This window comes from Mustela erminea, chromosome 17 (genome assembly GCF_009829155.1).
Source record: "Mustela erminea isolate mMusErm1 chromosome 17, mMusErm1.Pri, whole genome shotgun sequence".
NCBI lineage: Eukaryota > Metazoa > Chordata > Mammalia > Carnivora > Mustelidae > Mustela > Mustela erminea.
Window position 1 is genome coordinate 5,986,295 of NC_045630.1, and position 15,142 is coordinate 6,001,436.

A 15,142-nucleotide genomic window follows, 5' to 3' on the forward strand; every position below is an offset into this window, starting at 1 on the left:
ACTAGGCTTGAATCCAGATCTCTTATCCAAAGATTTGTTTTTATCTTCTGTCATTCACTCATGTTGTACAGAGCAAGGAAGTATGAAGTTCAAGGGGAGATTGACCCTCTTGGCTTGGGGTGATGGTTGAAACTTGGGATGGGTAAGTTTAGCAGTTGGTTCCGAGGGGTCAGAGTGTATCAGATGGGTGAATAGTATATGTAGGGGTAGGGTGTGGAGAAATTGGAATAGATACGACATTTTGAAAATTAAGCAAAAGTTAATTGCATCAGGAGGGTCTAATTTGTTTATATATTAATTCCACAGATAATGGTTGGATGCCTATTGCTTAATAGGGGATGTTAGTCAATGGAGAATGGTAGGAGATCAGGGTCCTCAAAGAGTGGAATTTTCTAGCTCATTGTAGACTTGAAGTATTTTTTAACTGATATTTTAAATTACATAAGTAATTATGGAAATATATCTGGAGTATTTTATTATTATCTTTTAATTTTTTATTGAGGGGATGTGGAGGGAGAGAATCTCAAGGAGGCTCCACTCCCAGTACAGAGCCCCCCGTGGGGCTTAATCTCACAACACCGAGATCATGACCTGAGTCTAAGTCAAGGGTTGGAAACTTGACTGTCAGAACTACCCGGGTGCCCCGTATCTGGAGTATTTTAAAGCAAACTCCACATGTATCATTCCACAGGAGATCAACCATAGAGATTTCTGCACAATATGTAGTTGAAAATTCCAGCAATTAGAACAGCTCAGTAAGGAAGAAGTGTCCTGGTAGGGAAATGAATAGAAATCACTAGAAGCACTGAGATACAGGCATTTTTTTGTGGCCTTCAGGAAGGAAGATAGTAAATGAGATGAGATTGTCAGGAAATGACTGTAGAAAGCATCTAGATCTAAAACTCTTAGTTCTTACTGCATACATGAAAATCTACTATAAGTAAAGGTGCAAAGAGAAGAAATGAAAAAATAGTTCTTGCTGAGATTTGTATTAAAAATAGTAAGTTCATATGAATAGGCCAGGGACATTTATAAAATCAAGTGAAAATTAAAATTAAACTTTCTGGGGCACCTGGGTGGCTCAGTGGGTTGGGCCCCTGCCTTCGGCTCAGGTCATGATCTCAGGGTCCTGGGATCGAACCCCACATTAGGCTCTCTGCTTAGCAGGAGTCTGCTTCCCCCTCTCTCTGCCTGCCTCTCTGCCTACTTGTGATCTCTGTCTGTCAAATAAATAAAATCTTTAGAAAAATATAACTTTCCCTCAGTTTTTTTGGGGGGGAGTGTTTTTCTGGGTTTTTTTTGTTTTTTTTTTTTTTAATTTTCAGCATAACAGTTTTCATTGTTTTTGCACCACACCCAGTGCTCCATGCAATCCGTGCCCTCTCTAATACCCACCACCTGGTACCCCAACCTCCCACCCCCCCGCCCCCTTTCAACCCCTCAGATTGTTTTTCAGAGTCCATAGTCTCTCATGGTTCACCTCCCCTTCCAATTTCCCCCAACTCCTTTCTCCTCTCTAACTCCCCTTGTCCTCCATGCTATTTGTCCCTCAGTTTTTTTTAACATTTTAAGTATTTTATTTCTTCCTTCGCTGCTATAGATTCTGTTGTTTCAAACTATTGAGTACGTATGAAGACCTAGAGAAACGTTGGCGCATTGTGGAAGACTTTGCTATGGACGGTCTTTGCTCTCACTCCGCTCTCCTCACTAGTGAAATCCTCCTTGGGTCACCAGGTCCATCAGATTAACTTCTGCAAGTGCCTAGTCTGAGGGTCTTTTTATAGCTCACTAGACCTCTGGGCAGAGTGTTGTGTCATGGAGACAAAGACCGTTATTACCTCCATTTTCTAGTAAAAAATGGCAGATGAAACAATTGTGACTAATGTCAAAATATAAATCTTCCTTGCCTCAGGCTTTTAAGTTTTGAAACTCAGACTGAGTGGAAAACTAGATCTCCCTGCCCTTTTTTTGTTGTTGTTGGCGTCAGCGGTTAGACACTAGACTACTAGTATTCTACATTTCTTGTTGGAATTGGAAAATCATTAAAGACTGTATGGGTTCATAGAAGGCAAGCCCTGAGGACAGGGTGACATACAGCGTTGTATTAGTTTTGGGTGTACAATATAGTGAATCAACAGTTCTCTGCACGGCTCAGTGCTCATTGTGATAAGCTAGTTACTGTCTGTCACCACATGATGTTAGTACGATATTATTGACTGTATGTCCTATGCTGTACCCTGTATCCCCATGCCTTAGGTGTTTTATAACTGGAAGATTGTACCTTTTAATTCATCTATTTCACCTGTCACCCAACCTTTCCTCTGACAACCATCCGTTTGTTCTCTGTATTTGAGAGTCTGTTTTGTTCATGTGTTCATTTTAATTCCACATCTAAGCAAATTTGTGTGGTATTTGCCTTTCTCTGTATTATTTCACTTAGCATAGTCCCATCTAGGTCCACGCATGTTGTTACAAATGGCAAGAATGTATTCTTTTTGTAGCAGAGTAGTAGCCTCTGTGTGCACACATATTTACACACTCACCCCCACATCTTTACCCATTCCTCTTAAGTTACGGGAAGGCACATAGATCTGTGTAAGACTGCTGGTGGGGTTAAGAGACGATCAGGGCAGCCTAGTGAAGAGTGATGAAGGCATTTGTACCAGCATAAAGCAGGAATGGAGAGGACAGGCAGATTCCAGAAGCATTTGGGAGGTAAACAAACAGGATATTGGGATAAGGAGAGGAAGTCAGTAACTCTGCTGCTCTGGTATCAGGTCATGGTACCACCAACAGGAGGGTAAGTAAGGGAGGCAGCAAGGCTGTGTTGAGTTCTACTTGAAAATGTTGATCTGTATGGAGGTTTAAGTACGAGTCTAGAGATACAAGATACTGGACAAGGGCTGTGGGTTGACCAGTCACGAGCCATCGAGACCCTGCTCTGGCCGAGTGAGGAGTGCTGGGGGACGTGGGCCGAGACCACCCCACTTGTGTCCAGCTGGCCTTAAGTCTTACTGGGCCTGATTGTCCTTACATTTGATGGGAAGAATGGGTGCGGACAGGACACCTCTCCCCCACCCTTATTCTCCTGCTTAGACAAGCTAATACCTGGAGGAAAAAGAAAACTATGTTTTAATAAGAGAAAGAAAATGTTTTAAAGAGTGCAATATCAAAGTCTTCTTGAGGAATTAATTGGCAACCTTGCCTTAAGAATTGTAATTCCTGATTGAGATGTTTATCTGTCCGAAGTTTTGCCTTTCATATACGTGCTTTTTAATTTTGAGTTTTTTTGCCAGGATCACCATCATGGCAGGAATTTCTTCAGAAATGTTCTTAGAAGTCCTTCTTAATTAACCCTTGTTGGCCCTGTAGTCTACTAAGGCATTTATGATGACGTGGACACAGAAAATAAGCTGTCGAGTCAGATCGGGATTTCATTTATGGGTCTGCTGCTTATCATCTGTGGACCCTTCCGCAAATAAGTAGCCCTGAGCCTTGATTTCCTCACCTATAAAATAGGATAATGTCCACGTTCACTGACTAACTTATTCTGAAGATGAAGTTAACTAATAGGTTAAAAGTATCTGCCGAGTAATAGATGCTCTGTAACTGCTGATTTCTATACAAACATCAGCACCACAATTGTTTCTTGTCATTTCTCATAAATGAGGACTTTCATCAGGGACAAACCTGTGTTAGAAGTCCGTTGATAGTAACAAGGATGCTGATGATAGGAGGTACTTGCTTTATACTGTCTGCCAGGCGCCATTTGAACACTTTGTATCTATTAACTAATTTGATCCTCACGACACCCCCGAGAGGCAGACACCCGTGATGTGCCCATTCTACAGATGAGGCTGAATGGGGCTCAGTGCTTCAGGGACCCTCCTACGTTTGCGGTTTGGCAGTGACCAAACTTGGATTGTGGATTCTTAAGAACTTTTTACAGTTCCCCCAAAGTGAAGCCTTGATCATAGGCTTCTTATGTCAGTATTTGGATATTTCCAAAACATGTATAGAATGTATATCAGTTAGCGTGGCTAACGGATTTTTCACATTAGTTAATGCGTTTTAAAAATTGTTTTAATGCTCCATTGATACTGTGACATTCTAAACAGTGTCTTCCTCTGGTTTCAGCCTGTGAAGTGGAGGCGGGAAAAGTATTCCAGGTGTCCTCAAAAGAGCACATCCAGCCCTTCAAAGAAAATATGGAACAATTTATCATTCAAGGTAAGTTCCAAAAAGACATGTCGCATTCCCTTCTTCTTCAGCCGAAAGGTAGGTAGAAAGTGTTTTTTAAAATATGCAGTGGTTTAAAGGGGATTATTTTGATATAACAGAGAAATAAATTATATTTAATCATGAGTCACACAACTGTGAGAGGCTAGCAATTTGGTAAACACCCCATTATAGATAATTCTCGTTAGTATTGGTATTTAATAACAGTACATTAATAGTACTTATTTATAAAGATGTTAAAATTTTATGCTTTTTGTGAGCAGGTAATTAGATAGGTTTCAAGTTTTAACTCTGCTTAGGACTTCAGTTGAACTTGGTATCTATATTGTTTGTCAAAACACTGGGCCAAAAAACAAAGTACATTGATGTTTTCCAGATCTTCAAAACATTACCTTTTATTTTTTGTAGGATGTCTAAATACCTCTAGATATTTAGTACCTTCTTTCAGAAAACTTAAAAACTTAATAAATACTGTCTTATTGACTCCTCCCATGACAGAAGCAGGGATCAAAAATTTCAGAAAATATTAAAGAAAAGAAATTTTGAAAGGAGAAAATGTCTTTTAAAAATGTTTTGCTATTTTAACACATTGCAACTTACAATTATATCAAAGCATTCGCTACTCAAAACATTTCTGCTGGGGACTATCACGTCTCCTCTGAAGATCAGATTTGGGTCGTGCTATGCTCTGAGAAAGTTCTTGCTGTCAGGAATCCTCCTAGAGGCTGACGTGGCTTGAGACTGAGGCCAAGGGGCACTCTGAAGACTGGCTCCATCCTCTGTTTATCAGGCTACAGTTTTTATAGGTTGTTGACGTGTCATTAATGATGATTTACAATGAATTCCAGTCACACTGGAATTCGATTAAATGTTAAACATAGATTTTTTTTTTCAGATGGGAAAGTAGTATTTAATCACTTAAGAGAATCATGAAGATTGAAACAGAACTTTGGTCAGATTCATAAATCACAGTGACAGTCATTTCTAAATTCCCAGGTCCAAATTTTCGAGTGGAAAATCTACTTAGTAATTCCAAAATAGTCTTTGGGATAAAATCAGAGTCCTGTGTTTGGTTACATAACACTGTAAGCTCACTATATTCTTAATGATGAATAAAAATGAGTCTTGCTTTCTTCATGCATTGGGGTTTTAGGATCAAGAACATGCAATTTGGGAGAACAACATGAGTAAAGGATACTTTACTTATGATACTCTCTTTGATTATGGGATAAAGGAGTCCTTAATTCATTAACTCAGTAAAGAGTGAATGAGTCTATCTTCGTGGCTCTCCTTCTAGCACTTTCAGATACCTTTTTTATTTTATCTCTGTCCTATTCAAGTGTTCTGATTGCATGTTCATTGGGGAAAAAAAAAAAAAAAAGAATACCCCTGATCTGCTCATTCTTTTGAGTACTGAGCTATAGCAGTGAATAAGAAAGGACATTTACCAGAAGACAGGCAATGACAATAGCAAACTCTTTGGAACATCTTATACAGATGAGTTATGTCAAAATGTGGAGATAAGGGTCCAGCTTTAAACATGAGTACTTATAAGCCCGTATTCAATGACACGTAGTGAAAACAATGGATTTCAAAATGTTTCTCTTAAGATAAAGATTTATGAATGTAGCCATTTTTCTTGGTCCCATAATCCTTCTAGTTATCAGGACTAAATTCTGCAATTAGGTTTATACTCTGAAAAGTGCATTCTACCTTAGCACAAATAATATATGCCAAATCTTTGCTCATAATTAGGCTTTCCTCAGTAATAAAATAGTATTACATTAACCTCTGTGCTCAAATCACCTTACATGCGTATATTAATGTTTTTATATATCCCATTAAAGTCTTTTTTTTAAAAATCCCATCAAAGTATTTTTTAAATGTGCCCCATTTCAAAATCTAAAATCTCTCTCCAGACATTCAAGAGGCTATGCCAAACACTGGCCAAACATGTTTATCACGTTAGCTCTCACAGCATGATAGAAACATCTCTTATCCTCATCTCTTGGCAATTGTGTGGTCTGTGGAACGCACGCTAGCAGCCTGTGGGTTTTATCTAGCCCTGCGATCCACTGATTCACGCACTTTGGTAACCCCTGTCTTCCCAGTTCTTCTCAAGCCAAGATTTTATGGCCCCGGCTCAAACATCTCTTTCTTGGGAATGTCCTCACCCCTGCTCTGAGGGAGGCAGATTTACAGAACCGAGTCCTGCCCCTGCATGGCATTCATCGGTTGTAATGGTGCCGGCTCGGTACCATCTTCCGGAGAATCGAAGTACTCAGTAATATTAATACCTAATAACTAATTAACTAATAACATTAATAACTAATGTTCTTGAATAGTGCTATGATCTCTACCCAGCACTGTACTCTTTATAACACTTGCTGCTTTCTGCACTTCTATTATGTATTTGTGCCTCTACAATGTAACCTCCATGATAAAAGCAGCCTTGTTCGGTTCCTGACCATCCCTATACGTAGAACAGCAGGTAGCGTGTTGTACGCATGGTCTTGCCCACCTGACAGCACCCAACAGCCCTCATTAAGCCCATCTCCTTGCTTTCTCCATATTTACACCAGAGCAGCTCAACATTTTTGAAGGCGGGAGGGTCCTTAATGCCAACTGGTACCACCTGGAAGTCCTGACCACAGACCTGCTGTTAAAACTCATTTGTAGTTTTAACAAGGTGGTCCACAAGGTGGTCCTTGCAAATCTGGTTTTCTCGCAGTTTCTGAGATTTGTTCCTCTGGGCTCCTCTCAAACTTCCACAGTCTTTGTCTTCTGCTTCCTCCTTCCTCTGATGATGACCTCATTTTCTCCTGGGGTACGAAATCAGATGATGTCATATAGAAGCTCCCACACCTCCCCACCACCACATCTACAACCCTGGCTCGGAAACTCGGTCTTCGTCCTGAATCCTTAGGGAGCAGAGGTTTAAAGACCTAAGAAAGTTGACACTGGCAGCGAGTGGGAAGGACTCCGCGGAAACGGATCGGACGTGGAGGCAGGAGATGACTTGTCAAATTGTGATGGCGGATGGCTGGAGAAATGAGGAAATCTTGTTCTAAGGACATAGTGATGGTGCCAAAGAGAGGACATAATGAAGGCTGAACAGTAACGTAGAAGTAATGTAGAAGAGGAAGTTCTTGGTGACCAAGTCAACACAGACATGATGCGTAGGTGTCCAGATTTCAGGTTTGCGTGGCTGGAGAGCGCTGGTGTTAATCACTAGGATAGAGAATATGAGTACGGGAAAAGGTTTGAATGGGTAGGATGACCGTAAGTGGACGGCGTGATCATTGGGTGGGCGGATGTATGCCTGAGAGTGGCAAAGAACAAAAATGGAGGCTTGGGCATCATAAGCAAGGTGATTATTGATTGGATGTGATCGCCTAGAAGGATAAGAAGAACAGACACAGGGATAGAATTCTTGAGGAGGAGGATACATTTATAGGAGGAGCAGAAGAAGCCACAAAAGGTGTTGGTGGTGAGTTAGGTTGAAAGAAAATCGAGAGAGGCCGTTGTGATGGAAGCCAGAATTAGAGTTCCAGAAAGGAAGGAGGGACCAGAGTAGTTACTGGAGGAACATTTTTCTTGGATTGGCACAGACAGAAACCAGTTTTCTGAGCTTTTAATGTTCAAGCGAGGAAAGAAGGGCATAACCCTGCAAGGGCTTTAAAAGTTATTGCTGCATATTGTAACGTGCATCAGTGTTAGACAACTGTCGAATCAAAGTTATTATAATTTAGCTTATCTCTAATTTATACCAACACATGTGATGATTTTATGCATTGGATGTTTTCTGAAGAAAACTAATTAGTAATCAACAAGCGCTTACCAGCTTTTATCTACCCTTTTGGTTCAATTTTCTTTTGTGCTTCTTCTTGTTTAAGTAAGAAGGAAAAAGAAAAAGATAAATGAGACAACCAGGGAACCTCATGCTACGCTAGTATTTCTCTCAGAATTCAGTATACTCCTTCCTTTTCATTTTTCTTTCTTCTTTTTGGATACAAGTTGTACTATGGACAAAGTGTGCCTATGAAAACCATATTTCTGAGCTAACATCCCTTATATCCAGTGGATTGCCTTTTATAGGTGTCTGTGCGTGGTGAGATTGCTGGGAAAGAAATAGGAGCCCAGTTCTATGCTGTTGGCCTCCGTAGCCTTTTTACTCATACGACATATTTTAGTAAGTGCATATTTTGAAACTCAGCTCAACTGTTTTTTTGGGTGAATGGCAAATTAAAAGGTAGTTCCCCTCCATACCAGTAAATGAAGTCAAGTCCTTCCTGTGATTTTATGAATCAGAAATGGCTAATGTTATTTTTACTAGCAACTCTCCATATCTCCACCCGCCCCTTTCCCAAACATTTCTTCCTTAAAGGAAGCCTAGTAAGTTGTAGCTGAACTAGAAGAATAATAGAATCAAGGAGAAGGTGATTAATCTGGAATCACCTCTGAGAAGTCTGCCAGAAGGTTCTTCTCCTGGAAATGGTGTCCATGGTGCCCCGTAAAGCAATACTCCATATTCAGGATGAACGTATTTGGTGCTGTTGTTTATTTCATTTCCTAAAAATACAATGAGAATGTTTTTTCAATGATGATAAAAAGAAAAGATGCATCTGAATTTTTTTTTTAGAGATTTTATTTATTTATTTGACAGAAGAGAGAGAGATCACAAGTAGGCAGAGAGGCAGGCAGAGGGGAGAGGGAAGCAGACTCCCCGCTGAGCAGAGAGCCCGATGTGGGGCTCGATCCCAGGACCCTGAGATCATGACCTGAGCCGAAGGCAGAGGCTTAACCCACTGAGCCACCTGGGCACCCTGCATCTGATTTTTTGACGTCTTTCATTGATCCTTTAAAGTAAAAAAAGATACAATTTTCTCTTAAGCACACCACTTTTTACTTTTGTAACAACAGTAATAATAATGTTAAGCATTAATACCAATTCTGCTGTGCTGAAGAATTAACTGAAGCCATTTTATACTCCACGTGATTTCAGTTTCATAATTCATCAGGATAGTCTTAAGCAACCAGTGTTATACCCATTTTCCAGTAAGAAAACAAAAGCTCAGACATCTCAATACTTGACTAAAATCACACAAGAGATGGCAAAGTCATGTTGAAACCAAGACTTCCCATAAGAAGCCTTAGCTACATTTTATTTTAATTTAAAAATTGTTAAAATATCATTAAGGACTCTAGGGGGTAGTGGATATAAGTCAGTTGTGTAACATCATGTGGTAGAAATCATAATGCAGAAGAAATCACATGCAAGATATGCAATTTTTAAACTCAAAACTCGGACCGGAAAGGGCCGACACTTCTGTGTTCATGCCCTGTGCATGCTGACTCTTTGCCCCAGAGACAAAGCTCTTGCCCCTGAGATCCTGATAAACGATGGTTCTGTTGTGTCCCACCTGTCACTCTCAACATGGAAGAGGCATACATTTGGGATGATTCTTGTGAAAAGGAAACAGTCTAGAGCACCATTTCTCTCTGAGGGTTAGGTTTCCACTGGCCGCAGTCATTCATTCTGTCCCGTAGATGAGAAATGATCAAAGAGCCTCCGAGGAGTGGTGGGAATTGATTCCATATGAGATGGGCTCACAACAGCCCCGGCATCTCGCTGCTCGGGTGCTCCCACTGTACTGAACATCCCCGTAATACGTTCCATCCTGTGCCCTCGTCACTCCGTCCACAGCGGACTCCAAAGAAAGGTTTACTTCGCAGATGAATGGATGGAGGGTTGGCTTTCTCCTTCCAGTCAAGCTCTTCAGGTCCTCTACCTTCTTAGGTTTCCTGTCATGGTGACATGCCCCGCGGGGTCGTCCAAAACAGGGACTTTGGCCTCATTGTTCATTTTTTAGTGACTGCATGCAAGAAGCACTTTTAATAATGCATGGTTGTATCCAGGTGTATAATGAAAGTGTAAGTCTTCTTCCTACTACTTTCCTCTATTTTAGCTGATGTCGTGTTTCAGTTCTGCTTTCCTGAGGTAATTTGTGCCTATATAAGCATATATGTGTGCATATGTACATATATATGTGCATTTATATGTATTATCTGGAGGGTACATTCTCTGCATGTTGTTTTTGTCCCTTTTTCATTTTTATCACAAAATATTTTATGTGTATTTTATGTTTTATATTCAATAGACATAACATATAAATACATGAATGTAAATTATAATTTTGTGTGCTTTAGTCATTTAATATATATTTATTTTATATAGTCATTTATATATAAATTTTTATATATGACTTTATATATGAAATTTTTATAAATGACTTTATAGTCATTTAATATAAGTTTATTTTATTATTCATTTTTGCTATTAAGGATGTTTTATTAAATTGCCACTGTACTGAATTAATTGACATGGAATCATAGCTCCTGGGAGCAAATACAAGGTTCAGTTTCTTCATGGCTCTGGTTATATTTGGTCTTGTTTTCATCAGTCAGCCAATACACACCATTGTTTTACATGTGTTCTTTTTTTTTTTTATTAAAAAGACTTTATTGGGGCACCTGGGTGGCTCAGTGAGTTAAAGCCTCTGCCTTTGGCTCAGGTCATGATCCCAGGGTCCTGGGATCGAGCCCCGCATCGGGATCTCTGCTCAGCGGGGAGCCTGCTTCCCCCTCTCTCTCTGCCTGTCTCTCTGGCTACTTGTGATCTCTGCCAAATAAATAAATAAAATCTTAAAAAAATAAAAATAAAAAGACTTTATTTTTTTAAGTTCATGTTCATTTTTTTTTATCAAGTAGGCTTTTTGTTTAAAGTCTGTATGTGTTCGTGTTTGAAGTTACTTTATCTAATATCCATTGTTGATTCATTAGTACTGAACCAGCACACAGTGAGCCCATGAACTACCAGAACCAAGTGTATCTAACACATGCACTCGCTCTGTAAGGCACATCAGAAACTTTTTGTGCTTAGGAATGAGCACTAGACAGCACTGTGGCATGATACTTGATGGCCATTTTAAAAAGACAGAGTACCAAATAAATAAATAAATAAATAAATAAAATAAAAAGACAGAGTACCACCAAAAAAAAAAACCCCACAAAAATGCAAAAAAAAAAAAAAAAATACCAGAGACTAAGAAAAAGACACTTGCTTACAATATGAGAGCTGAAATAAGCCAGAAATAAGCCAGAAATAAGCCAGGGCCTGTCCCACCGTCACCGGGAATGCATGTGTCGGGGACTCAAGCTGGCCACTGTTCCACATGTGTCCGTGGATACTGCAAGTATCGATTTTGGAATTAAAATCAATTTTAGTGAGTAGGCAAATTCACAAATTCAGAATTCATGAATAGAGAAGATTAATTGTCTGTGTGGAAGGCATTTATATGTTGTGTACATGTGACATGAATCAGGGTATGATTTTATAGAATGTACACATATACGTATGTATGTATTATAACCTCTGTGAGGTCTAAGGAATTAGAATAGAATGAGCAGCCAGGTACACCCCCCCTCAAGGAATAGAACCTGATTAATGTATTTATCTCTTCTGTTTATCCTCCCTCAGTCTCATGCCTTTGTCCTCTTCAGCCATGACCGCTATCTTGAATTTTCTATTTATCATTTGCACACTTTCTGTTTATAGCTTTGCCAAAAGTATAAATTGTCACCAATTTATTATTTAGTCGTATAAATTTGCGAACTGCATAAGGAGAATTACACGCGTTTTCTTCTGTGACTTGTGTTATTCTCCACGGAGCACTGTTCTTGAGATTTCCCGCGTTTATGCATATGAATTTATTTCATTGATACCAACTCTGTTGTAGGAATATACCACACGGCCATTTATCTCTCTTCTTTCCCCCTTTTTAACCAGTACCAAGAAATGCTTATACGCACATGGGTTTTCATGACTCATGACATACACACATACTGCCTTTTATGGGACAGACCCAGGAGAGCAGAGGTTCGCTGGGTCGTAGGGCAAATGAATCTTCAGTCTCCTATATAAGGCTAAGTTGTTTTTAAAAAGTGATTGGTTCCAATCTACACTTCTGTCAGTAGGGTTCTGGTTGTATCAAATCCTTGTCAGCATGTGGTCCTTAGGATAAATCTATTATTTAAAATGATATTCCAGGCAGCACAGACATTTTCACAACATGTGTTCTTGCAATCCGTGGGCATGGAAAGTTTTTCCATCTCGTTGTGTCTTCAGTTTCTTTCATAAGTGTAGTTTCTAGTGTACAGATCCTTTACCTCCTTGGTTAGGTTAATTCCCAGGTATCTTATGGTTTTTGGTGCTATTGCAAATAGAATTGGTTCCTTAATTTCTCTTTCTTTAGTCACATTGTTAGTGTATAGAATTGCAACTGATTTTTGTTTTGCATTGATTTCGTATCCTGCCACATTACTGAATTGCTGTATGAGTTGTAGGAGTTTGGGGGTGGAGTCTTGTGGGCTTTCCACATGAAGTATCATACCATCTGCGAAGAGAGAGTTTGACTTCTTTGCCAATTTGAATACCTTTTATTTCTTTTTGTTGTCTGATTGCTGTTGCTAGGACTTCTAGTGCTATGTTGAACAACAGTGGCGAGAGCAGGCATCCTTGTCGTGTTCCTGATCTCAAAGGGAAGGCTGTCAGCTTTTCCCCTTTGAGGATGATATTTGCTGTGGGTTTTTCATAGATGGATTTTATGAAGTTGAGGAATGTTCCCTTTGTCCCTGCACTCTGAAGAGTTTTAATCAGGAAAGGATGTTGTATTTTGTCAAATGCTTTTTCCTGCATCAATTGAGACGATCATATGGTTCTTGTCTTGTCTTTTATTAATGTGCTCTATCACATTGATGGATTTGGGAATGTTGAACCCTTGCATCTCAGGAATAAATCCCACCTGGTTGTATGCGGAACATAAGGAATAGCATGGAGGACCACAGGGGAAGGGAAGGAAAACTGAATGGGAAGAAATCAGAGAGGGAGACAAACCATGACAGACTCTGGTCTCCAGGAACCAAATTGAGGGTTACAGAAGGGAGGGGGTTGGGGGATGGAGTGACTGGGTGATGGGTATTAAGCAGGGCGCATGTGGTAGTGAGCACTGGGTACTATATGCAACTGATGAATCCTTAAACACTACATCAAAAATGAATGATATACTATATGCTGGCTAATTGAATATAATAAATAAATGATGTTACATTGAAGCTTTAATTTGCATTTTATTTTTTTCCTATTTTCGTTATTTTTTTTAGATTAACATGTAATACATTATTTGCCCCAGTTGTACAGGTCTGTGAATCATCAGGCTTACACATTTCACAGCACTCACTATGGTACATACCCTCCCCAGTGTCCATCACCCAACCACCCTCTCCCTACGCATTTGATTTTTTTTTAATTTATTTTTTATTTATTTTCAGCATAACAGTATTCATTATTTTTGCACCACACCCAGTGCTCCATGCAATCCTTGCCCTCTATAATACCCACCACCTGGTACCCCAACCTCCCACGCCCCCGCCCCTTCAAACCCCTCAGATTGTTTTTCAGAGTCCATAGTCTCTCGTGATTCACCTCCCCTTCCAATTTCCCCCAACTCCCATATTGTCAAGGCTTTATCGTTGTTTCTTCTTCTGTGAACTGCATTTTTGAATCTTTTGACTGTCTTTCTGTAGATTTTTTCTGCCTTTTATTTATTATTAGGAATTCTTTATACATTTAGGCTATTAAAGTGTTGCAAACACGTCTCCCATTTTGGAGAATCCCTTTTCACTTTTCTTGTGCTGACTATTGATGAACAGAAATCCTTTATTTCTATATAGTGATATTTATCAATCTCTTCCTTGATGATATATAATTTTTGCCTTATGGAAGACATTTTTCCATGTTATAGCTTTATAAAGATATTGTCCTATATTATCCTGTAAAAATACCATAGTTTTACTTTTCAACTTTAATCCTTAATCTGATTTTTTATGTAAGTATATAATTGATTTTTATGTATGGTCTATAAAAGTCAAAAAATTTTTTACATAGATAATGTTGTTTTAGTCATTTAGTACCATGTAATGAATATGCCATCCTTTCTCTTCTAAAATGCAATGCCATTGAATCATGTGCAAATTTTCCACATACGTATGTGTTGTTTTCCTGGGTTTTCTCTGTTCTATTGCACTGACCTATTTCCAGTATTGATCTTTATAACAAAGCCTGCTACTATCTTATTTCTTGTAGCCTTCTAATAATAATTGATTTGGGGTCAGATTAGACTCCCATTTTCTTGAGGACAGTTATGCCTTTTCTTGTTAATTTATTCCATATAATTTTAGAATCCAGTTGTCAGGTCCCACCAGAAAAAAATCTGTTAGGATTTTGAAACCATTAGTCTGTACATCAGCTTGGGGAGAATTGATAATCATACAAATTAAAACTAGGAACATGATAAAGACTGGGATCTATTTTTCTGCCCCCTTTATAGTTGGTATTAAGAGTTGTTTTACAATTTTCCTTAAGGTCTGCACATCATGTTTTTATAGTATATTCCTAAAGACCTTAATTTGTTACTATAATACATTTTGTAAATCTCATTTACTGTCATTCTCTGGAGATATGTAAAATTCAAATAACCATTGTATAAAGCTGTTACATCCTAGAGACTTGCTGAACTCAATTATTAATATTGTGATTTGTGAACTTTTAAAAATTTTCTCAGAGAGATCACTGCAAATAATGTCCATTTTATTTCTTTGTTCCTTTTTGGCTGTGTTGCACTAACTGGTACCATCAGTGTAATATGGGCAGGAAGCATCGAAATGCCCTGTTGCAAAGAGATGTGGTTAGAGGAATGGAATTTTATAAATACATTGCCACCAACTGATGGATGGTTTTCTTCTCACTCAGCATTTCCCCTCGACTGTGTTACAAATTGTATCC

General features: G+C 39.0%; 1 protein-coding gene across 2 annotated transcripts in view; it reads left to right on the forward strand.

Moving 5' to 3' along the window:
• FMN2 (formin 2) overlaps positions 1 to 15,142 on the forward strand; it is a 371,000-nt gene that overhangs the window by 263,061 nt on the left and 92,797 nt on the right. For both annotated transcript variants that reach the window (XM_032319379.1, XM_032319378.1), the window contains one exon: positions 4,138 to 4,230. In XM_032319379.1, the coding sequence (XP_032175270.1) occupies positions 4,138 to 4,230 (93 nt within the window). The remainder of the gene's footprint in view (positions 1 to 4,137; positions 4,231 to 15,142) is intronic.